The 25,730-nt window shown below is 42.4% G+C and overlaps 1 protein-coding gene across 9 annotated transcripts in view; it reads left to right on the top strand.

The window, feature by feature from the left end:
• The window catches only part of WLS (Wnt ligand secretion mediator), a 93,211-nt gene that overhangs the window by 27,395 nt on the left and 40,086 nt on the right, over positions 1 to 25,730 (top strand). For 5 of the 9 annotated variants that reach the window (XM_003365108.5, XM_023641878.2, XM_070268856.1 and 2 more), the window contains exon 2: positions 10,191 to 10,463. In XM_003365108.5, coding sequence (XP_003365156.1) covers positions 10,191 to 10,463 — 273 coding nt within the window. Of the gene's footprint in view, positions 1 to 8,041; positions 8,215 to 10,190; positions 10,464 to 25,730 lie in introns of those variants that run through there. The other 4 variants (XM_070268859.1, XM_005610503.4, XM_070268858.1 and 1 more) reach the window with 3 other exon arrangements.

Here is a 25,730-nt window from a genome sequence, read left to right on the forward strand (position 1 = left end):
TGTGAAAGTCCAGATAAAGTCATTTACAGACCTTGCTTGACCTTGGCCTCAGCTTGCACTGTCCACTACATTTTTGACCCTGAAGAATGCCCTGTACTTTTAATTGCTTTTATCTGTCTTTCTAAAATGGGTGAGAATATGGAGAAAAGTACGGCAGTAATCTGCGTGAAGCTCTTCATTGGGCCTTTAGCCCCCGCGTGTGTGACAAGGAGCCTTTCTCCTCCCTTGTCACTGAGGAAAGCTTGTTTAGCGCGGACTGCTCTGCTCCATCACTTCCTGAATGTCTCTGTGGACAGAGCCGCCCTTTCCTGACTCAGGCTGTGCTGTTGTTTGCCTCCCTGAATTCCGGTGAGTTCCTCCTTGGGTTACCCCTGCCTTGCATCCCTGGCCCTCATTCTGCCCATGCAGTCTGTTCTAGACCCTTCCATGGCAGCTGTCTCATGCGTTCTGAGTCGGAGCCTCTCCAGGCCAACGTCCCAGACTGCCAGCCCGGAATTTGAAGTTACAACAAACCCCCATTAAATACGGGAGAGTGGCCATTAGTTTCAAGTGGGTTCAGTGCATTTTGGGGAGCCTGTTATTCCACCGTCCCTTTATGGAACTCTAGGGAGGTCTTCTGTGGTTGACTGCAGTGTCCCAGGTAGGCTGTCCTGCTGGTTCCCTCTGTGTGGTGCCCAGCCCTGTGCTAGGTAGTGCCTTGTCTCTGGAGCTCCTTACGGCCCCAGTCAGTCTTCCTTATCCATCCCTCTGCTCTGCGCATTACCTCTCAGGTCACTTGGGAGCGCTAATCAATAAACAGGCAACTGAGAGGCAGTGTGGTGTATTGGAAGGAGCGCCAGATATGAAGTCAGACGAGGATTCCTGGCTGTGCCCCTTACTGGTGGCACGGAACCCGCCGATCTTCTGCATGTGCAATAGGGACCATTACAGTGACTTTACCTGTTTACCCTGAGGATTAGATGACCTGTGTGTGTGAAGGTGCTCTCTAAAATGTAATGTGCAATCGCGTATTAGTTAGTATTCATGTTTATTATTAACGTTAGTAAATTGGTAAAAGTAGAATATCTGTAATTTATAAGTAATAAATGTCTGATAATAATAAAGTATGAACAACAGATGTATGAAGTTGTTACAGAATAGAACAGGTACTTAGAACAAAGCAGCTGTTTCTCCTGGAAGATTTAATTTTGATGTTTTCTGGCCCTAAAATTTCAGTAGAAAAGTGTGCCCATGGTGAGTTCACCAGCTCCCAGAGCCAGTCCTCCCACTTTGTGTCACCCCTACCCCCAGAGCTCCCCAGAGCAGCTCTGGGGGCTCTGTGGGGCCTCTCAGAGATTTCCCACACAAGAGCTGGTTGGCCCTCCATGCTGGGTTTATGAGATCACAGCCAGGGTAGTAAATTATAAGATGCTGTAATTCACTTTCCATAGGTGGTCTTGGCTGCACTCCACAGCCTTTTGGCTGAAAGGTGGCTGATTTTGAAGCACTGGCACAAAGTCAGAAATTCCGCCCAGATGCCTGGTTTGCCGAGCAGTGATCAATAGCGTCAACAGATGAGCCATTTGGTTCTTCTGTGGAGATCTTTTGTGCTCACTTCATATGTATTTAATTTTTCCTGTTTTGAGTATTTCTGGAGAAATGAAGAAAGAGTAATTGCAGGTATTTTTCGGGGATCGAGGTTAGAATCTGTGATTCCATATACTCCTGTCAAGCTTCTTGATTTAGTCTCTCTTTGCTGCTGGACACCAAAGGTGAGGGTCAGTGTATTAATCTGAATTCAGGATCAGGATTGCTCCCCCAATTAGCACATCCAATGGTTGGCAGATTTTATGTGCTAAGTCTCTGGCTGGGCCCTTTATGTGCATTTTATTATTATTTCAAAAAGAGAAAAAAAAAACTGGCACCAATCGTGAGCCTAAAGTAATTTCATGTTTACCACAGCATTTCAAATACTATGTAAGAGTTTGGCTCAGTGTCCCAAAGCACTCTAATTTTTTTCCTCTTGGTTCCAAGGCTCCTCAGTTCCATGGGATGCAAGCCAGGCAAATAATGGAAGCCAAGTGGCACTGCTTGTTTGCCTCGTAGATTCTGACAAATATAGAGTCATTCTTCTATTCTTCAAAGCTGCTACATCTTTGGCTACAGAACAATTGAGGTTGCAGGCCAAGCATTTAAAATTCTCATCAGCCTAACATGTAAACGTATAATATTTTTCAATATTTTTTTAAGTCGGAATGAATTACACAACTGTTGGCTACAGTTTCTGAAACTTTACTGTCAAAATGTCTGTCATTTCTTCATAAGTCTGTGTTGTATTGTTGAATAAGTGCTTGACTTGTGTGTGTACAGTACAAATTACTTTGCATTCAACTCTGCTGTGTGATGTCTGTGTTTGTGTGTTTTGGTGGTGGTAGTTTAATATAGAGGAATGTTGTGCTGTGTTTAAAAATTTAGCATTCCTCGAACAGATGTTAGTGTAATTAACTACTTACTGAAAATTGCTGGCAAGAATGAATTACATTGCACTTAGCGTACCCCATTACATGCACTAGGGCACAGCTAGGATAATTCCGAAAATCACACCCACTTTCAGGTCTCCAGTAATTGAGACTGAATTGTGAAATAATATTTCACTTAGTAATCTAGTAAGATTTAATTGGTAGGGTTGACATATAGGAGAATTTCATCTTCAAAGTCAGTGGCAGAGGTAGAGTGAGTGTCTGACTGTTACAACTTCAGAGCAAGTTCAGTAAAGGAATTAACAGACTGAGTCAGTTAATTCCGAAGCACCAAGTCAGTTTAACGCAAGTATTTACACTTTCTTTAGCTGAAAAATTTGAAGCGGTCATAATAATGAGACATTCTAAAATGCAGATACATGTTATGGCAGATACTAAGAAATCTTTTTAGGAGCTTCCCTGGAGGGAACGGTGACCAGAGAGGCTCAAGGAATTGCTAGTTGTCCAAAACGCCACAGCTCAACCAGATGATATGACCTGGCCATGTCGGTTGTTCAGCATATCCCACACATTTCCTTTTAACTAGAATTAAAGTATGAGGTTTTTGAGCTTAAGAAAGGCAGGCAGAATGTCTGAGGGAACTCGGCTGAACAGATTTAAAAGCTAATTTCTAAATTTAGTTGAAGTTTCTTTTATGTTAACTCAGTGTTTGGGGGGGGCCTTTGGATAAAAATTCTTGTATAAATAACAGGACTTCAGCTGGTCTCCCTGGTTTCTGCCACCTGTGTTCCTCTTCCCCTCTCTCCCCCCTCCCCTCCTTGAGGCACATCCAACAGCCTAAGCAAACTCTGGAATTAGCCAAGGGCCTAAATGCCCAATACATTTCATATAAATTATTTGACTTTATTTTATAGATGTATTCACGTAGTCGAAGCTTGGGACCAATTTGAACAGACAGTTGTTTATGAACCTCTTATAGACACCATTCACAGCCAGGCAATGGAAGTTTTCTCTACGTTACAAAGTGAAATGGATGTTGAGGCGATTAGCTTTTACAGGTCAGGTGAAAGTTGTGGGGTTTACCTTATCCACCTGTTGCTTTTGTGCTCTATGTTTGTAGATACAGACATAGGCCAAGTAGTTCTTAGTGCCCCCAAACAGTAATTCTGTCCTTTTAAATCAGCCTCAATTGCTTTCCTAAAATGAGGTCTAATATTCACTTTCTGGTAACCCAGAATCTTTTAGAGAAAAAAGTAGATAATAAATAAATGAAATTATAAAAAATAGATAAACCAAGCATTCATGATTTTGCAGGTGCAGAAATCATGATGACAGATTTTAAATTGAGAGTAGGTTTCAAGACTTTGGAATCAGCGTCAGCCCTGAGGGCCTCGTGGTTAAAAGTTGGGTGCTCATCACTTTGGTGGCCCGAGTTTGCTTCCCAGTCACAGAGCCACACCGCCCATCCTTCAGTTGCCATGCTGTGGCGGGGGGGCTCTCATTCTGGAGGAACTAGAACCACTTACAACTAGGATATACAACTATGTACTGGGGCTTTGGGGAGGGAAAAAGAAAAGGAAGATTGGCAACAGATTTTAGCTCAGGGCAAATCTTTCCATGTAAAAGAAAAAAAAGAGTTAAATCAACCTCCCTCTTGAGTCGGTAGAGGAAAGTATGTGCTCACGATTGTCTGTAGATTTCTAAATCAGTGTGTCGAGTTTTGTTTTGTTTTTGTTTTTGTTAGCCAACTGTTGTTGTAAAACTAAAATTCTTTAAAATATTTCTGAAACGTTTGACCATTTTTCTTTAAAATCTTTTCTGTTTCGAATTGAGGGGTGCCGCTTGTTAATGCTTGTAAATGTGAATTACCCTTTTAACTGGTCTCCTCTCCACATCCCTTCCCCTTGTAGCCCAACGTAGATTAATCTTTAAATATCATCTTTGTTGCAAGACAGACAGACATTCTTCCTCTAATTGAGGCGAAGCCTGTTACCCGGTGATGGAGACTTCAAAGGCTCTGCGGAGGCCCGGTTGCCGGAATGGGAGGCTCTGGGAGGCAGAGGAGCTTCTCCGTCTCCCCCCCACCCCCGCCTCCTGCTCCTCCTCCTTCCAGCAGAGCTCAGCTCTGGCCTTGTGGCTACCTACAGGACAGACATAGGTGTCTTAGAAGGAAAGATCCCCCCAGTAAAACTTCTGTTGCTGTGGGTCTCTTTATTGTTCCTTCTTTGTGTTCTCTATAGAGTAGAACAGAGACTGTGGGGAGCAGAAGCCAAGGCACCCCAGCAGAACGCTGGTTAGAGAAGGCAAAGTGTGGGAACAAATGCTGCCTCTCACCTGTTCAAGGATCTCTTGTTAGATTTTCATCCTCAAACACAGACATCTGCAGAACATACTGTGATCTCCTAGATAGCCTATGACCCAGCACGTGCTCTTCTTCCGTGCCTTCCCCCTGGGCTGCCCCCTTTCCCCTCTGGCTAACGAACACCAGCTCTCTTTCAAGGTGAAGTCCAGGCCTCCTACAGGCGGCCTCCCAGCCCTCTTTACAACTGAATCATCCTGTGCAAACCTCTGTCCGAGCAGGTTTCAATCAGGATGCCCTTCCCTGCCAGCTTCCCAGCCTCCCACACTGGACCGTGAGCAACTCGGGGTCTGGGACTGTCATTTGTCTCTGTCTTTAGTTAGCACAGTGCCCGCATAATATAATACTCCTAGATAATTGCCCAAGGAATCTTCTTTACTTATAATAAAGCAAAGAAATAAATAGTCTGTGTTGGCTTAAACGGAGACCGTGTGTCATGTCAGCATGTTGTTTTAATTTTATTTTAACTTTTTTAGGAGGCAACCAAGTCTTGTATCTCTGTCCAACTCTTTAATTACAGGTTCTGGAGGGAGTAGGGGCTAATGATTTGGTGTTGACTCAGCTTTGAGCATGATAGCGGTAGTGGTTGGCTGGATAGTAATTTGTGACCTGGCCAGCCATTTGAGATGCCATAACAGGAAGCTGACTGGAGTCAATGAATATTCTTCCCAAAGAAGTACAGGCTTAGTCATTGTTCACTTACATTTTTATTCAAGGTGACATTGTAATGATGAGTGGAATTTTTGCCTCATTCTAGTGAATTCACTTCCCCTACCTCCCAAATATCTGACTGTTGCCCTTTCTCAGGTAATGTCAGGATAAATATGGCACCCACCATAGTTATAATTACTTTTTCTTGTAATTATTTATTTGTCGTCTGTTTTCCTCATTATTTGTACATTCCACATGGCTAGTGTCTATTAGGTTCACTCCAGCACCTAATAGTGCCTAGAACATAGTAGGTACTCAGGACATATTTGGTGAATATAGTGTCAGCCTCAGGAATGCATGTAATTGAGGGGCTACTGAATTTTCCAAGAGGCTTCAAGTTGTGTTTGTGCAGTTTTTCACAACCTTGAATTAGAAGTCTTGTTGAGTTCATATCACTTTAAAATTAAAGGTCGTGTAGTATCACATTTCACAATTCTCTGCTATATGCAGGGGTGGAGGCCAGAGACACTGTGTTGAAATACAGATGAGAGAAGAAAAAATGGCCTATGTTTGACATATTAAAGAGAGCTGAACTCAAAATGTGCCAGAGTTTTCAATGAGTAGCTCGTGGCTTTGTGACTTCTGTACCTACTCTAAGTGATGTCTTAACCTATCGTAAGTTAACCAGTCCACGGTGCCTGGTATATTCACTTTTGGCCAGATTGCTCTGTCTCCCAAATTATACTGATGTAGAAGTAGCTTTGGGCCCACTTTTTTCCCACTAAATGCTACAGATGGTAGAGGGGACATTTATAATGTGTGCGGAGGCAGCTGGGTGATATTGCATTACTATCCTAGGAGTACTGAGGAGTGGTTATTTTTAGCTTTCACCTGAGCAAACATGACTCAGTTTGTTGACCAGAATCCATCCAGCCCCTTCTTAAATATACAAACTCTATTAATCCCCAGAACCGTCCGCCGACTGAGTAAGGCCTTCATTACATATACCTGTTAGTTAGTTGATTGTGGCTTCTTCAAAAGTTGCAATTTCAACTTCTTCCATTTCTCTCTCTTCTCTTCCAATAAAATCCCTTACATTTTTTTTTTTTTTCAAATTTAAAGACAGAAATCAAACTTCTTTTGATTTTAGACGGTTTTGTGATCCATGTAGTCACACTTTTGGCCATAGCTAATGAAAACACCTTCTACTATCTATTAGCTTTGTTTTTAATTTACTTTGGTGGGCTTTCTACATAAAGAAACACGTGGGAGTTCACTTTTAGCTGGTGTAGGAAGTTGTCTTGAGCTGTAGATACATTATTGGGGGCACATTAACCGTCCATGTTTGAAGATCAGAATGTCTGTTTACTTTTTCGAACAATACAAGTATTTTGCCTTTTGAGCATTACTGGAAACGTTGAAAATGTTGAATTATCTTTAGGTTTTTAAGTTATACAAAAGGTTTTTGAGACTAGAGGACTAATGTATTCAAGAGAAGAGAAATATTTGTGATTCTCATAGTATAGCTTGAGACGCACTCGAGGCTTCTCCAAGTTCATTGCCATGATCTTTATGAAAATGTTAGTATTCCTGGGATTTTTTCCCTTTATTCAAGAAACACTAAACTAATGAAAGAATGAGAATAATTCAGGCAGCTACAAAGGCAGGCGTTCACTGTGTCCATTAAAAATGCAGCCTTTGTGCCTGTGAAGTGTTCAGCTTCTCTGTTATGAAGTTTGGAATGTGGTTTTGGAGCTCAGCTGAGGAATTCAACTAGTTAGTTTTCATTTTGGTCTAAGGAGGGAGAGACTTGTTTTTCAAAAGGAAAAAATAAAGAAATGAAAAAAGGTTAGGTTCGTTTTGGAAGAATAGAAGTTTTAAAATGTAGTAACTATTTTCTGCAGCAAATAGTCAGTTTGAGTGTGTTAGCCAAAAATAGGATTCATGAGTTTTGTCTCTCTGTTTATTTCTCCAACCACATTAAAAAGGGGTCAGTTAAATGTGCCAATTTGTCTTTCTAATGTCAGTGAGCTATTTAGCTGAGTCAGGATAACCAAAGTTTGATTGATTCATATTTCTAATAATAAATGGGATGTCTGATTTTAGATGGATTAGGAGTGACACAATTTTGAGTCTTAAAGAGAAACTTCCCTGACGTGGATTGGTGGTGTCTCCGCGTTGCAGTGTTCAGGATACCACACGGGAGGATTTTCAGCTAGAGCGCCGTACTGCTGTGTTTTCTGGTAGTTTTTAGTAGGCATTGTCACAGCTTTCTGCAAACATAACATTTTCCTACTCAAAATTTATCATGAGGATAGATATTTAGAGAGAGAAAAAAATATGTAATTGAGCATTAGAATTAAGGCAAAATGTTCATAATACACCCTTCTGTCTCCTGTGTGACTCTCCTCTTGGTTTATATGCTCCTCGTTGCTGCCTGATCTCTATTAAGTAAGAGATGATTTCTGTTTATAAAAAGTCTGAAAGCGCAGGATGCCGAGTATGGTATGCACAGAATTAAACATATTTAAACCATAATTTATAATGTTTTCCTTTCACTACTGACTTTCAGAGAAAAGTTTTATAAATTGATTTAAAAACTATGGTGTACCAGCAGGACCCACGTGAAGAAAATTATGAAAATTTTCAGAGAGATATAAAAATGGACTTCAGTTAATGGAGAACCAATCACTGTTCTTGGATGGGAACACTAAATGTTTGGAAAGGATACTGATTCTATCCACGGTAATTTATAGATTTAATGTAATTTCAATGAAAATCCCAGCAAAAGGATATAAATTTGAAATGGACTAGGGGAGAGGATTTACTCTATCAGATATTGATACAAACCATCAATTACAGGATTCAAAACAATTATAGGATTCAACACACCAAAGTTGTGTTGGGCCATGAATTGACAATCCAATACACGGAACAGAGCAGACTGTCCAGCAATATCTATTGGTATATTGAAGATAAAGGTGATGTCATAAATCAGTAAGAAAGGAGACTCTGTTCTGAAAAGAATAATTTAAATATTTAGAAAAAATAAAACTAGAACCTCACGTCATCTCTTATATCAAAACAAATTCCAGATGGATCAACTATTTAAATATTAAAAAAAAATGAAGTTGTAAAACGTAACTAGAAATTAATAAAGGCAGCTGTTTATTGAATTTGGAATAAAGAAGGTCTCTCTAAAGATAAAAGCATGGAAAAAACATAAAGGAAAAGAGAGATTCTATATAAAACCTGGAACTTCTCTGTATTAAAATATACCATAAACAGATTTAGATAGCAGATGGAGAAGTTAAGATAAATTACTAACAAAAAATGTTAGACAAAGAATTATTATTTATAGACAACTTTTACAAACCAAGGGGGAGGAGGTAAATTAAATTTGGAATATCATGTGATTGATTATTTTGTAACCAGTAGTTGAAAAATTTATCATATAATAGCTAATATTAATTTTATACTTTTTATGTGCTCAAGCACTGTTCTGAGTACTTTTCATATGTTAACTTGTTTAATGTATACAATGACTCAAAGAGTAAGTACTATTATTATTACCGTTTAAGAGATGATAAAACTAACACACAAACAGCTTTGGTAATTCACCCAAACCTTCTAGCGTGCATGAGTGGTGACACAAGTAGAAATGAGAGAGCCAGGATTTGACACCAGGCAAGTTGGCTCCATGGCTGGCGTTATTTACCACCGTGCTAGTCTGCTTCTCTGAGTGAATAAGAAAAAACCCTACAAAACTATGGATAGTAGAATCCTATTTTGTAAAAGTGTATGTTAATATTAGTATGGATTTTAAAGTTATACAATTTCATTCACATTTAAATTTTTATCTGATTACACACTCATAGAAGAGACAGATAGTATTTCGGGATTTTTCCAACAGTAGTTACTTCCTTCTAGGGGGATTTTGGGTAAATGTTGTTTTGAACTTTAAAATTTCTATATTATGCAGGTCTTCTATTATCATATAACCATTTTATAATCACGAAATAGTGCTTTTGAACGTTATATCGTTCAAGTGGGATGCCCTCTCTTGAAATGCGTGGGGTCATATTTCAGCACATGCACCTTTGCAGTATCCGTTGATGTTTGAGTGCCTACCCTCTCAGGTACCACCCTAGGTGGGGGCTCCAGGTCAACATAGCTTTTTCTCTCAGTCAAAAGCAGGGTTGTAGAATTTTAGAGTGAAGAAGAATCTTACAAAACAACCACCTTGGTTGAGTCTTAGAAACCAGCCATTTTGTTCTTCTGATGAGGGTCCTGAAGCTGCTGTAGATTTAACCGACTTACCCAAGATTGACTAAGAGTCAGTGTTCAACCAGGTTTCAGACCCTGGTCTTCTGACCTCAGGCACGGTGCTCTGTGAAGCACCAGAGACCGCCAAGCCCTCAGGTTTTTGTGACGCTTGTTTGGTGTGAGGTGGTAACTGAACCAAACAGGTTACAAATGTATTCTTTCAATAAATAACAGTGATTGCAAACGTGATGGGAAGACTCTCAGGAGCCCTTGATGACTCCTCTGGAGGTCACTGAAGGATCCTCGCCTGGATCTGGGAGATCCCTAGGAGTACTGATCCCAAGTTATAAAAGGCAGCACGAAAAATGGAAAGAAGAGAGGAGTGGAAGGAATGTTAGCCAGAAATGAGCACTTCACTGGCTGATTTTTCTAAAACAACAACATTCTCTTTTCAGCTCCGGGGCCCACGACGGCAGTGTCTTACCTGTCAGTGAAATGCGTGGATGTCCGTAAAAACCATCACAAGACAAAATGGTTAATGCCTTGGGGACCTAACCAGTGCGACAGGATCCGAGATATCGAGGAAGCAATCCCAAGGGAAATCGAAGCCAATGACATCGTGTTCTCTGTCCACATCCCCCTCCCCACCATGGAGATGAGTCCTTGGTTTCAGTTCATGCTGTTCATCTTGCAGCTGGACATTGCATTCAAGCTGAACAACCAGATCAGTAAGTACACCCTCCTACCTTGGGGCATTTCTCTCTTCAGGTTCTTTCAGAGTCAGTTCCAGTAACAGTAAAATCATATTAATAGCAGACAATTATTGACTGCTTACTACTTACTAGGCATCTTTCTGAGTTACTCTACCTGTATTAACCCATTTTGTCTTCCCACCAATTCCTAGAGGTAGGTCTCATTATTTCATTTTACAGATAGAGAACTTGGGCACCAGCAAGGTTGCCCAAAGTCAGAAGGCTGGATAGCTGCCCTAACCACCGAGCTTCCTCACCTCTCCAGGGCCACGAGGAAGCTCACCCCGATGGAGTGATTTGAGGATTCCTGAAAGGTCCCATGTTTCAAAATGTCTTTTCCCACTGGGCTTTGAGGAAAGCCATCGCCTTAGGAAAAGATTGCTGTCAAAATGGGGATGCCAATCCAGGGGTACTCATTTCCCCACAAAACCAGGTTTTGTTTTTTTTTAGCTTACCCACCTGTGATTCAAGACTGAGGGCCCAGGGCATATAAGCGTTTCCTGAGGAGGAGATTATCGGGTGATCTCTGGGAGGCAGGTCCACGTGTGGCATCTGGGGACAGTGTAGGGAATCTTCGGTTGAGAAGGAAGAAAGTATTTTTTTACTGAAGCAGGATCAGGGGTAAGATGGAAAGAGAAGAAAGTGTGTTGAAGACAGCTCTGCCTGGGGCCTTTCCATCGGGTAAAGCACGTTTTCTAATTGTAATTTTCCGCTATCAGCAGTCATCGTGATATACAGTCATGTTAATTTTCCTCTGTTTAGGAGTCGGAGCAGTATCTGTGCCTGATTGACTTCTTCTCTGGAACACACAAACAGATTATGCTGAGATATTTTTCCAGAATACAGAGTGTTCTCCCCCGGTGCCCATTCATTCGATCTCTTACGGGTTATTTCAAACTGTTTTTGAGTGCCTGCTGCTGCCAGTCACTGTGCAGGTGGCTGGACATGCAGATACAGATGAAGACACTGTCCTTTAAGGGGCTTATAGTCAAGTGGAAATAACAGGGAGATAACCAGCCATTACAGTATGGTGAGCTGGGTGCTGCCACCCAGGCGTGCCCAGGAGACTGTGGGAGCATAAAAAGAGGCTTAGAGCAGGGAAAGGAAGGCTGCCTTGGCGTGTGTGTATGTGCATGTGTGTAAGTGTGTGTGTGTGTGTGAATGTATGTTTGCGTGTGTGTGTACGTGTTTGTGCTTGTGTGTGTGCAGAGGTGAGCAGACAGATATAGGAGGTGAATGTTAAAGTGTGAACACCCTGACGAGTTGGGGGTGGGGTAGGGGCAAATAGGAGAGCATTCCAGGTAGAAGGAACGGCTGACAGGAAGCTCCAGATTTGCACAACAGCTGAAGCCTTCGCATGGTATTTCCCAGGTCCCCTTTCTTTTGGCTATTGACTTATTCCTTGGCCGCATAACACGTTTATTCATTCACTCATTTAGACTTTATTAAGGTCCAACCATGTGTTAAGCACTAGTGCTGAGGGCACAAGATTGAACAAAACGTGTTCTTGTCAGGGGTTGGGAAAGATGGTGGTTGGGAAATAGACACTTATACCTACCAAAAAGAAAGACAGATGCTGTAATGAGAGGAATATGCAATCTCGCAATATTGTGATTCATAAGTAATATATATATTTGGTCATTCAGATGACCAAAATGTTTTTCTCATATATATTTGGTCTTCGTCCACAGTTCCTGACTCACAGCTCCCAAAACCCTTGGAATTTCCTGAGCTATAAGAGCAACAGGAGCATCTTTTCTTATAATATTTGGTCTCTTGTCCTCAGTTCCTGAAAATTCTTCGGAGCATAAAGGTGAAATGGGCGTCTTGTTACTCATAACAAGCCCCTTTCCCCCACAACTGGGTTTATGTTCATGAGGTGACTTTAGGGAAGCACCTAAGGATGGGGCTGGTTGCCAAGGGAACCAACCAGGAATAGAGGGTGGGAACTTGCAGTCTCACCCCTGATTTCCAGGGAGGGGAGGGGGGCTGGAAGTTGAATCAATTGCCAATGGACAATGATTTAATCAATGATGCCTATATAATGAAGCCTCCATAAAAACCCAAAAGGAGGAGTTTGGAGAGCTTCCAGGTTGGGGAACCAGATCACTTCCATGTGGCACCATGCCAGGCCCCAAAGTCCACAAGGACAGAAGCTCCTTCGTTAGGGACCTTGCTCTATGTATTTCTTAATCTGCTGGTGATTCGTATCCTTTGTAATAAATCGGTAATCTAGTGAGTAACTGGGTTTTCTGAGTTCTGTGAGCTGCTCTAGCAAATCAATCAAACCCAAGGAGGGGGTTGCTGGAATCTCTGATTTACAGCCTTCAGTTAGAAGCACAGGTAACAACCTGCCTGCCGTTGGCATCTGAAGTGGGGGCGGTCTTGTGGGACTGAACCCTTATGCTGTGGAGTCTGATGCTCTCTCTGGGTGGATAGCGTCAGAATTGAGTTGAATTGTAGGACACGCTGCTGGTGTCCTACACGTCTTAATTTGTGGTCGGAATCTATTACTTACATATCTTAATAATTGCACAGATGAATTCCTTCCCAACGAATACTAATCCCATGTTGGTGAGGCTTTAACTAAAACACTTCTATATGTAAATGAAGTGTGAATGTGTCTTACATTTTTTCTCTCTCAAGTGTGTATTCAAGCTCCAAAATATATTTTATCTTCATCTAGAAAAAGATTGTACTAACGATTCTTATCTTTTAAAAAAAATCCTTAAATTTCTGAGAACCTGAGGGCCTGCACTTAAGAGGGGCACGCTAAAAAATTAACAAGGTAGACCACTAACAATTCCTTCAATAAATGTATAAAATAACTGAAGCTGTAGACCCATCTAGAAAACCAGATCGAAAAATACTTTTTCTGAGCAGAAGCGGTGGGTGGGAGCTATTGACTTTAGTATGAGAAGGTTGAATGTTAGTTTTGTGGGAATATTTTTCTCCTTAAATGTCTTCTCTATACTTTTGTGTATGGACACTGAGGAGGGCATCGATTAAAGAGTGATGGTATGTTTTTGCTCACTGATATATATAGATATATACATATATACATATATTTTAATTATAATAATATTTATAAGATATATAGGTCTGTTTTCTCCTCTGATCCTTACATTAAGAATGCATCAAACTGCCTGTCTACTTTCTCTGTTTTATCTTTAGTTTGGATGCCTTTCTGATAGCAATAAATGGGACAGGAGAAAAGAGGCTGAGAGTGTGGAGAACAAGATTCTATTATGTGTGGATGACTTCCTGTTTGTGAAAGATTCAACTATAACAATATTACCTCAAATGTAAGGAAAAGTCAGGAACAGGCCTGTTTTTTCTTTAAACTTTCCTAGAAGGTCTATGAAATGAGTTTCAGCTTTCAAATAATGAGAAGGCATTTTACATTTGGTTGATGAAATCAAAGTTGGGCTTTCCAACATATATATGGTCGGAGTTTTCACCTACCTTTGAAGCATCTTTGAGCAGAGAAAATAATCTAAGGACTATATATTTTAAATGACTTTTAGTCATTTGGTGTTAAATGTTTATTCTTTTTAAACTTTTCAATTTAAGGTGATACAGGTTTTAGCTAGGGTTTGAGATCTTAAACTCTCAGAAAGCAAGAAAAGCGTTGACCTACACTTTAAAAGCTGGTCGTTGTTTCATCAGTTTCAAGATTTAATCAGACCGATGCCTCGGGGGGAGGTGATGACATTATAGGGTAATTTATAGTAATAAAAGTGGTTAGAGAATGTGTATCTTATATTTGATTATTGAGAAAGAAGATAATTCCATGCATATTATGCAAAAAAGTAATCAACATCTGAAAAAGTAATTTTAAGCAGAATCCTACTTCACCTTTTAAATATAAACATTTTTAAAACCTGCAATTGTCTGGGGCTGGCTCCCTGGCCGAGTGGTTAAGTTCACGCGCTCCGCTGCAGCGGCCCAGGGTTTCACCAGTTCGGATCCTGGGCGCGGACATGGCACCACTCGTCAGGCCATGCTGAGGCAGCGTCCCACATGCCACAACTAGAAGGACCCACAAGTAAAAATATACAACTATGTACCAGGGGACTTTGGGGAGAAAAAGGAAAAATAAAATCTTTTTTTGAAAAAAACGAAAAACCCCCTACAATTGTCATTCACTGATAAGTTTGAAAAGTAGTAGCCAGGCCAACTTTCAAATGATGGCAGTTTTAAAACAGTCGTCTGCAAGAGCTGGGAGGGGAGGCCAACTGAATGAGTCTAGGAACTTATGGATGCTTGGAAACAGGAGTAATTGACCTGTCAGTGAATACCAATTACAAATTTTGAGCAGACCTATCTGCCAAAATCTATGTTTGGGTCAGTGCTGATTTTTTTCCAGAACACTTCAGAGGCATGGAATTAACGTTTGTTAGGGCACAAACATGGTGCTTCCGTAAAGTCCTAAGGGACATGGGACTTCAGTTTTTATGCCAAAGAGTTAGGAAATGGAGGGAGTGTGTGTAGGCTTAAAAGAGTGTCAGAAAAAAGCCAGCCTAAACATCTGGCCTATGGATGTCTGGTCAATCATTGGGAAAAATGCATGGTTATCTATGGGGTGGGCTTAGATTTTTCTGTAACAGCAAAATCTGTTCTTTGAAAATATCCTCTCGAGTGGGTGTACCTCATTCTTTTGCAAGTGTATTATCAGTCACTCAATTTATGTATGTATTTGTGAAATACAGATTTGGATTGCTAAAATGGTGCCCACTTGTAAAGAATGTCATTCTGCTGATTACAACTGCAAGTCACATAACCTCAGACTCTCCATGGGGCTTCTTTTGAGGAACCTGGGTGCAGAGATCAAAGAAGGAGGGATTTCTTTTGACATGTCTCTGCCCAGCTTTCAAATTTACTGTTGAAATAGAAGCCCTGAGATTCATTGGCAGAAAGCCTCAAGATGGATGGATCTGTCTTGACTAGTAAATCTAGGATTTTCAGGGGTCTAAAAATCCCGTAGGCTGGAGAAATCTTGGTAAATGGTGTGCAGTGGGGACAGCCAGGATGTCTATTCTGTTCTTAGGTAATGAAGTCATTATGTTTGCCTTGAGTCCTGTGCTGTACGCTGCAACTGTGTGTTCAGTCTTACTTGCTTGTTTCATTATGGCAAATGACTGCGTGAAAAGATGGAATTATTTCTATAACTGACAAGTGATTTTTCTTCTTTAAGACATTTCTGTAAAATGTATTTCCAGTCAAAAGAATAATTAGAATGATATTATTATGCCCAGACAGTTCTTAAGTTAGATGGCTGAGTGTCCTGGAAGAAAATTGCCTGAATTTTTATGAAGTGATTGTGCTCGTTCATTTGTGCATCTATTATGCAATGTTAGACAGACACCACATGAAGACAATGAGAATAAAACAACGATTTGCTGACTGTAAAAAATAAACTGTCACATTATCCAAAATGATTAGAGATGAATTTATAGAAGGAAGAAAGTCACGGAATCCTTCTATGAACTTATTCTTGGCCATTAGCAAGACTCATGGTTCTTAATTCTATGTTTTCAGATGCCTCTTGGGAAGAGAGCTTAATGGGGCATAGGATTCCATACACCCTAAAACTACACGGCCATGATGGAACAGGCCATTGGTGATACGGTATTGACATGACTGGATTTCCATGCTTTCTTACATAGTCCTCTTTAACAAAGTAGGTTGAAGCAACCACTGAGAAGAAATCTGATTCTACCCTCCCATTCCCTCTTCCACTCGCCTCAAAAAGAGACCTTCTTGATTGTGACCATGTTACAGCCTCTGTTTATAAGAAATGCTTCGGATTGGATAGTTTTTATTGCAGGCTGGTGTCACCAAGATTTTTAAAGTTACCTTTTAAATTTCTTTACCTACCTCAACCAGCATCAATGTGAGCAGAAAAAAAAACTTCAGACTTTTCCCTATACCCTCCCCTCCTTCCTCCCCAAAAGAGTTGAGGTGGAAATGCTCAAAATATGCCAAAAACCAGGAGACTTAAATGGAGTAGGATTTGTGGTGCTGGGTGAAAGATAGGCGGGTCGTTAGCATCTGCGATGAGCTTACGTGGCCAGTCCTCTTTCTTCTTATGGAGTCGTGTGCCCCCTTCAAAACAAAGCGAGAACCTAGAATTTGCTAGTATGAATCAGTCTTACCTACTGACTTGGGATAGGAAGAAACTAAAATCATGGAAGAAGACCGTATTTTGATGATTAAGCCAGGATAGTGAAGATTGAGGACTTCGTGTCTGTTTGCTTTCATTCATTGATGATCTTTGCCTTTGAGGGACTCTTCAGGCATGACTTTGGAATGAACCATTGTGAACATGTTTGTATTGGCAGGAGCATAAGAACCTCTGGCTTTGTTTTCTTTGGGTGTGACAATTGGTAAGCTCATTTCTTGGACAGCATCACTAGAAAGCTCTCTGGATCTCTCTATCTGTCTCGATGGTTTTGTGTTCTGTTATGTATTTCCAAATAAAAAAAATCCAATTGGGAAATAGTTGGGCTCCTCCAAAACCTTCCCAAGACTTTTTGTTTTATTTAATGTTTATAATTTGTTATATCTCATCCCTCCTACTTCCTTCTGGTCATCTATTGGCTTACTGGTCAATTTAGCAGTGGAAAGTAGATTGCATTGGGTTGGTCTCTAGTCTTAACAGAACACCTATCTGTGGTGTTGAATAATTCGGAGGAGTAATTGTTACTAAACATCAACCATGTGCTGCAGACTTTGGGCACTGGAAGGAACATTAGAATGCTGCTGTCTAATAATCTTCAACCAGGAGGCCTATAGGTAGAGTTCAAAGGCCAAGTGAGCCCCCTGATGTTCTCTATAAAATTTCAGTCATATTTACTTAAGGGCATTTTTGGAGTAAGAGGGTTTGTGGTTTTTGTAAGGTTTTCAAATGGGTGCTTGACTCAAAAATGTTAAAGGACTAATCCTTCAATTTACTCGATGAAGAAACCTTATAACCAGTGATACTTGCCCACTGTAGCACAGCTGGCTGGAGACAGAGCAGGCTCTCTTAGTTGTACATCAACCGTGTAAGTGGGTGGATGGTACATAGCAGCAAGTACACTACCATAGACAGGTTGGGGAATACTTCTACTGCACAACAGCCTCCAATATTCTTGGACAAAAGTTGCACTGGTCTTTCTAAAATGCTGTATTTTCTATTTCTTTAAAAATCTCTTAATCTGTAGTTCAGGGAATGTAGTGCTGTCTAGAATCTAGACTTAGGAGGTAGGCTGGTCCTGTTTATAGCGCCACAGCTGCAGATCACCCACGTGTCTCGCTTCCTGCTCTGAGTTTAGAATATAAATGAGGAGATTCTCTTTGCATCCATAACAAGTATATCCTGGTTACTAAAATAAAAGCTTGGTGACATCAGTGAAAAATGTCAACAGCAGAGCAGCCAGCAGCACCAGATTCCTTAGCAGAGCCCCCAGTATATGAAAGGTGTTTTTGCGTGCACCTCCTCTTCTACCTTTGGGGACTCTTGTGAGCACTGAAATGCTAGTCAGCCATCACATAGCTCAGGTGAGACTATTTTATGGGGAATCATACTTTTATTTGGGGTAATGTAAGAAAGTGTTATGAAGTAAAATTATTTTCTGGGTTGTGCTTTTCAAAGCAAAAGAAAGTTGGGGAAGAAAAATCCTCTGTTAATCAAGGCAGAATTCTACTTGCAAAAGTGCCTGCAGGGACTCTGCACTGGAAAAAACCATTTCCTTCAACATCTACCCACTGTCTACTCACTCACCCTAGAAACGGTTCCAGTTCCCCTTTGACTTTAGTAAGTTACTGCTAACGGCGTTAGTAGGAGAGGTAGCATAATTCTTTAAAGGAAGAAGGTTTTTTAATCATTCTGGTCTAGGTTGTTTCCTAAAATAATTGTCCAATGAGTCTGTCTTTCGTGCCTTACTGGTTATTCATCTTATGACCACAAAGGAAAGCCCAGGCCTGGCCTAACATGCAAGATTCTACCTTCTTTAACAGTAAGGGTTGGGGGAAGATGGAAAAGGTTTAAATTTAGTATCTTAAGAAAAGTTGCTGTCACATAGAAAACAGTTCTAATAGTTGGAGTTCTTCAGCAATGAAAAGGCTGTCTCTTGAAGTAGTAAGCAGCCTGTCACTGATAGTAATCAAGCAGAAGCTGATTGAGGGGAATCATAATGATGACGAATGACCGTACTGATAGCTTGCATTGGGTGGTAATTTCTTTTCAAAAGACTTTTGTACCAGAGATGCTGGTGCTTGTCTTTGTCGCCAGCCATTTGCTTTGGCCTCATGTCGTTTTCTTGCAGAACTTGCCTACGTCTCCTCCTCAGAGTGTGGGCTTCCACCACACCTGCTGAGTGGGCAGCTGGCCCCACGATCAGTCCCCTGGCCACAGCTGATTGGATTCAGATGGGCCCTTGACCCAAGGGGGAAGAGTCAGATTCTCTCTTAGAGGAAATTGGGATTCAGTATTTCTAGGCCCACTTTCATTGGCATTTAAACTGGAAGGTCCTGAGGGCCACCTGAGCAGCCATGATGCACCACATTCAAGGAGGAGCGGAGAAAGTTGATTGGCAGAGTGGGAAAACCAGATGCAAAGAGGAAAGTGGAGATGAAGGACCATGGCGTGTACTTATGATCAACTGCACGTGCTGACTTTCTTCCTGACGGCTTTCTCTCCCTGGTTCCAGTCCTTCAAGTTTGTCAGCACTTTTCTGCCCCTAAGTTTCTTGAGATACCCTTGTATCCTTCCCACTAATTTCCACTTAAACTAGTGTGGTTGAGTTTCTGTGACTTGCAACCAAATCGTATCTGATTAAGACAACTTTACTCTTATTTCGTCTGATCAGCTCAACAGTTCTCCCTGTCGTAAAGAGGAAACTGAGGATGAGAGAGGTCAAATGGCTTGTCCAAAGTCTCCCAGTGGGCAAATAGGGGGTTTATAAGGGAAAATGATCTTGGGACTCCAATGCCTTGATCCCACCCTGAGTCTGTGGATAGTGCCCTGGAGTGGCTTCCTGTTCTGAGTGGGAAATTACACTAGATGACCACTAAGGTCCCATCCATTCCGACTCTCTTTGCTGAGAGTCCATGACTCACTTAAGATTCTTTGGCTCTATAAAAACCTCATGAGTGTCCCTTTGCCTTTGTAAATATATGACATCAGAGACCCTCAGGTGTGAATCATTTGAGAAGATGCTGTTCGGTGGGGATGGACACCCCTTTGTTAGTGGGTGAGCTTAGTGTTGAGATGAGCAAGTTTTCTTGTATTTTATTTTGTTATGTGTTACTGTGTGTTCAATTCTAGTCCTTGGGTAGGCAGACAGGGTTGGTGTACTGGAAGTGTATTTTTAGTCTGACATTAAAAAATGTATCATAGACACCAACACAGGAAGCAGTTTTCAGGTGAGTCAGTGTAGAAATAACCTCAAAGAGTTTTCATAAAGGGATGGTGGATCTTTTAATTTAACAGTCCGGCTTCTGAGGCCCCTTCCCAACCTCCTTCCTTCACTCAGTAGTCATTTATTAGGCTTCTACCATGTGCTGGCATTTTCTTCACTCAGGACTTAAGATCCAGAGGTAAGTCCCTATCCTTCATAACACAGTTTCAGAAAACCTCCTGGTCCTTCCTTGTTGACTTCTCTCTGTCCTGCAAGACTGAGTTCTGAGGGCAGGTACGGATCTTGTTCATCTTTGTGACCCCATGCTCAGCACGGTAAATACTTGAGATGTTCTCAGAAGAATGAGTTAGGAGCTCACAGTCCAGTTCAGAGAGAAAGAAACAAAAAACAACACCAGTGTGTTCAGTGCGAAGAGCCCAGAGTATTCCGTGAACATAGAGGGGAAATGATTAACTCACTGAGAAGGTAACTTTTTAGTTGAGTCTTGAAGGGTGGAGTCCTAAAGGAGATGCTGGAATTGGTGACTGTCTGCTCTCAACGGCAAAGAAACAGTCCCAGGGGCAGCCTGAGTCTGTTCTGGGAAGCCAGTGTTTGGGCAAATTCCTGACCTGCCACTTATCGATCATGTGACACCTTTGCTAAGTTTCTGAACTTCCTTGTACTTCATTTTCTTCATCTATAAAATAGAGATAATAGTAGCACTACCCTTATAAGACTGTTTGAGGATGAAACTAGAATAATGCATATGAGGCTTTTGCGTAGTAATTGCTTGGTACATAGTAAGTGCTTAATGAAGGTGAGTTATTATTATTCTTGGCCTTGAGCAGAGAGGAGGAATGTGAGTTCTGGAGAAAACGTAGAAGCCCCAGAAAGGGAGGCGGCAGGCTCAGGTGTACAAAACAAGGACCTGGGTGGATGCTGGCCATGGCTTTTCATTTCTGCAGGACAGTGGTTCATAACTGTGGATCAAGGACCTTGACCTTGGGAGAAAAATGTGCATAGGCCCCATTCACATATTTTGTATTCGTATTTCAACTGAAGTTCTGAAAATCATCCATGTGATTCAGAGGTTTCTGAGTCTCAAGGTGAGAGCTGTGACTTCATGGTGTAGGTAGACCCATGAGTGCCAAATCCGTGTTGATCGGCGCTTAAACAACTGGAGAACACCCTGAAAGAGAAGATGTGGGAACTTCGAGCATCCTTAGGGGATTAGGCCCACAAGGCATGATTTAATTATATTTGACTGTAAACATATTAACAGGTAACTTAAATGTTTGGGAATAGATTAAGAATTCAAGATGGGGGCAGAGGTACCTGGGAGACAACCTCTTGGAGCTCTGCAAACTGAAATTACTGAAGTTCAGAGACTTTTCCATGGTCACCTGGTTTGCAGATGAGAAAGTCAGGACTTAGACCCATATTTTTCCGCTGTGAAGTAACATGTTGTATGCAAAGGGCAGTCAGCCATTTGTTAGGCTGTAGAAGAATTCCATATTGGAGAAAAAAGATAAGCTCCCAAATGACAGAGGGGGCAGACGGTGAGTCGCCTTAATGGCCAGGCTAAGAAATTCGGAGTTTGATCCTTAAGAAAAGGAATTGGAAATCACACATCTAGTGCTGAAATGAGATGTGGAATTCAGGATTTGAGACTCGTAGCTTGTCCTTTGAATTATACAGCGGCTGGAAATCGCATTTCTCTTTTTTCCATCTGGACTCCTCGCATGGTGGTATTCCCAACAGGAGGGCATCTGTGAACTTTTTAATGGGAGACGTCGTAAAGCTGAGTTAGGGCTGTGTTCCCACAGGCTGGCTTCGGAGGCAGGTAAAATCTGACTCGTCTTTTGCTTTTCAGCTACAGACACAGCCATCACTGCCACCACCAGCTGAGGGACTCGGAATCGAGGGGTTGCCAGTAATTGTGGATTTAAGTCACAGAGGAAAAAGATAAGAGGAGAGCAAGGCTGGTTTTTCCACAATTAAATGCTGCCTCTCGGGCTTCTCTGACGGCAGGAATCCAAGAGGTCAGGAACCACCAGCCATATTATTTTTCTCCCTGGCTGCCTGCTCTCATTTGTATCCCCTCCTCATTCATGGGAAGGAAGAAAAGGTGGGTTGGAAACAAAAAGCTTGTTCTAGCCTACTTTTTCCTCCACGAAACTTGTCGGAAACAAAGCTGTCTCGTGAAACAGACGGCATTTCTTCTGGTAGCCGGCTCTTCCTGCCAGCGGCATCACAGATATATTTGGGGGGGGGGGCGGAGAAACCATTGTTGAAATGGACTATTGTCCTTTTATAATTATGACAGTGTTTGTTCTCAGGTACTGCCATGGCCTCTGGTATTTTTGTATTTGTAACTGTTTTACGTTAGTCAAACTCAAGTTTTCATCCCTTGTCACTGCAACTCCGTTATAAGTGCCCTGAGGGCAGGAATTGTTTTATCGTTCTTTGTTTTGGCCGCAGTGCCTCCAATGTGGAAGGCAGCGACGCAGCTGGTGGTGTTTTAGATGTCTGCATTCTTGAAATGTCAGAACTGGAAGGACCTTATTCGTCACGTGACCCGACTTCATTATTTAATGAAAGAATACAACACGTAAAGCAACGGACTCAAATCGAACAGCTAATTAGTGGCTTTCCTCCAGCAAGAAATGGGTCTCGTAGCTCTCCTAACTTGTGACATAATGGGAACAAACTTGAGCTGTGGAGTCAGGCGAGCCTGGGCTCTTATTTGCCTCTGTCCCACACTAGCAGGATGGCCATGGACCTCAGTTTCCTCATTCTGAGATTTGTATCTGGCCAGCATCTGTGTGTGGCTGAAAATGTCTGTACATAGTAGGCACTCCAAACCGTGAGCCTTTAGGAATCATTGTTTTATTTCTTTCTAAAATACAAGACCTCCTTTAGGAAGAAACTCACATTTTTGTGATCTCTTCAATATCAGAAAATACAGCCCGATTGCTCTTGGTGAGAAGAACTTAGGAGGGAGAGCAGGCTGATAGGGCTCTTAGGGGGATGCAGTGTAGAATGGACTAGAAACAGAAACTGGTCCTGTCCACAGGAAATAAGGGTCACAGATACGATGCCTTTGTCTGTCAGACACCCCTCAGTGGGAAGGAGTTGGGCTAAGCAGTTGGTAACCGAGCACCTACCATCCTGGGCGGGAGGCTAGAGATGTTGAGTGGCGGGGAGATGAACAAGTCAACAGGCCCAACTTGCTTCAGACATGATGGGAACGTAAATGACGGTAAGTCATGCAATGAGAGAGGGGGCAGCTGGGACTGAGGGAGGAGCAGGCAGGAGGCCCATGGCCTCTAGACTTCATGTTCTGGGGCATGTTTGTGGAGAGATGCATTGAGGGACAGACAGAGGCAAAGCGGGTGCCAACAACACCTGAAAGGAAAGGGAAGCCTGAGGTAGAGAGCTGGAGGGAAAGAGAGGATGAGGGAACCAGCCCAACACTCCAGTGAGCGCCTTTTATCCAGAGAGGGGCAGTGGCCATCTTCTGGGGCTCCACCAAGGGTCGTGGTTTTTGATTATGCTTCCTTCTCTCTCTCACGCGGACACACATGGCTTCTCCACCCTCTTTGTGGTGTCATGAATGTGTCCAGCTCTGGAAGCCTGGGCAGCAGCCAGATATTGTCCCATTGCCACCAGGAGCACGAGTTCAGGGAATGCCCTGGCTGATTGATCAAGGGGAGGGCCTGATCTGCCAATAGAACCCCAATCTCGAGTGCAAGAATTCCCCACATGAGCTGTACGAAACAAATCCTCTGTGTGAAGAACGCTGGCCTGGCTCCAGCAATAACACAGCTGTTGAAACAGCTTAGTCACCAGGGCGATGGAGGTGGCGGGGCGCGGGAATGCAGGGCTGCAGCGATCTGACATTTCTCTGGCTGGCAGCAGCCCTGAGAGCCAGCCCCCGTCTGTGGGAGAGCTGCAGAGGGAATCTGCTTCCCATCCACAAGCATTCCCTTGTTCCTTTTGAAGCCCAACCATAATCCCCTCCCTGGAGAGGGCAGACTGAGGAGGGAAACTGAAATGTTTTCGGACCAGGACAGGAAAAGAAATGGTTTGCTTCTTTCAGATACCTGGTTTCTCCCCCTTAAAGATCCAGGTTTATTTCCTGGATAACTTTTTTTTTCCTGCTCCAGGCAAGGCAGAGTGTAATTTAGATATGGGGAAGGAGAAAATAAAAACGCTCATATGTCTTGTCTAGAAGATGTAGTGACTTTCTTAGCTTGCAGGTGTCCAGGTGATGTGTGACGTTAAGAGGGCATGTCCTGGCCCTTCTGCCTGATCTTGCGTGGAGCCGTTAGCAGCTTCATCCCCAGAGCTCTTGTCTAAGGGACTCTGGGCAGATCTGGGCAAAACCTTGGCTGGTTTCATCAGGATTTGGAGAAGACTAATAAACGGCCACAGAGTGACCCTATCCTCTTCCAGCTCTCTGAAGAACTGACCTTTGTGTTTCCTCTTTCTCCTGGACCTCTGCACGGTTTGTTCTGGAAGTTGTTAAGTTGAATTAGCCACCCCTTCCTCTCAGGTTACTGTATGGGAATGTGGCTGTCAGTCTGTGAACTCGCCGTCGTCTATTTTTAGATTCACTGTGAATGAAGCTCTCCTCTCTAATTGCATTCAGAGAGAGAGAGAGAGAGGCAGGTAGATTTTCGTAGCCATCAAATCAGCTGCTCCCAATGCTGTGTGCCCTGCCAGGGTCCTGGGGGGAGCAGAGAAGCTGTTCCCCTCCCTCAGCCGTCACGTTTGTTTTCTCTCCACATTTCCGTTGATTCTGGTCAAATGGGGAGGAGCTGTTGCCACACTGCTTTCCAGGGTTCCAACACCTGCCAGCGTGGATGGTTCTGATTTCTCTAGCTTTGTTAGGAAAAGATTTGTTCCTTGTTAAGTTCAAATTCCTTGGAAAACAGGGAAGGTCCTTTTGGTGATATTTCCTATGAGATTAAAGAGTCTAAAGCCTGCTGGGAACTATGTAAGTACAGTGGGCCTCAGTTTCCTCTAGATCCCCCCATCCCCCTCCCATCCTGCCTTTCACACATCGGCCAGAGCTCCTTGCTTAAACATCCTCCTGAATAAAATGATACTGCATCCAGAGCAAGCTTCTTCCCTTCGCCACTAGACCCCTCCTGCTCTCCAGCCTCGTCTCTTCTCTCCACTCCTTCTCCCATTCCCCACCATATTGAATTAGTTGATTTCTCTGACTGCACTACACTATTTTGTGCTTCCGTGACATTTTACACACACAGCTTCCTCTGCCAGTAATTGCTTCTCCTACTTCGTTATCTAGTGGACACTTACTCACCCTGTGATTCACAGCTGAACATCATCTCTTCTGGATGAGGTGATCCAGAAGATCATACATTCCGTCCTATGTTCCTTGTCTCCCTTCCTAGCACTCTTGATGTCTTCGTGTTGGCTGTATACTTTATATTTACTTCTAATGTAGTACTACCCACATGGGATTATACTTATTTATGGCTATGCCTGCCATCCCCACCCTACTGTGAACCATTGAGGGCAATGACTTTGCCTTGTATGTCTTTTTTATTCCCACTATTGTGCATGGAAACTCGAAGGTGCTTAAAAATATTTGGTGAAGGACTGGATGGTCCATCTAGCATTAAGGAATTTGGATGTATATTGATTCCATCTTGGTGGCAATGTGAGCCATTATGGCTTCTCATTTCCTGTTGGGCTTCTTTTCCAGTCATGCTTGGAGTAGACCACCAGAAATGTGACCTGTTACACCACATCTTGTACCCAGTGAGTGCTGCACAATTTTCCTTCTCTGGAATCTCTTGCCAATAGTTCCATCTATTCTTTTATC

The sequence above is a fragment of the Equus caballus genome, chromosome 5, assembly GCF_041296265.1.
Source record: "Equus caballus isolate H_3958 breed thoroughbred chromosome 5, TB-T2T, whole genome shotgun sequence".
Classification (NCBI taxonomy): domain Eukaryota; kingdom Metazoa; phylum Chordata; class Mammalia; order Perissodactyla; family Equidae; genus Equus; species Equus caballus.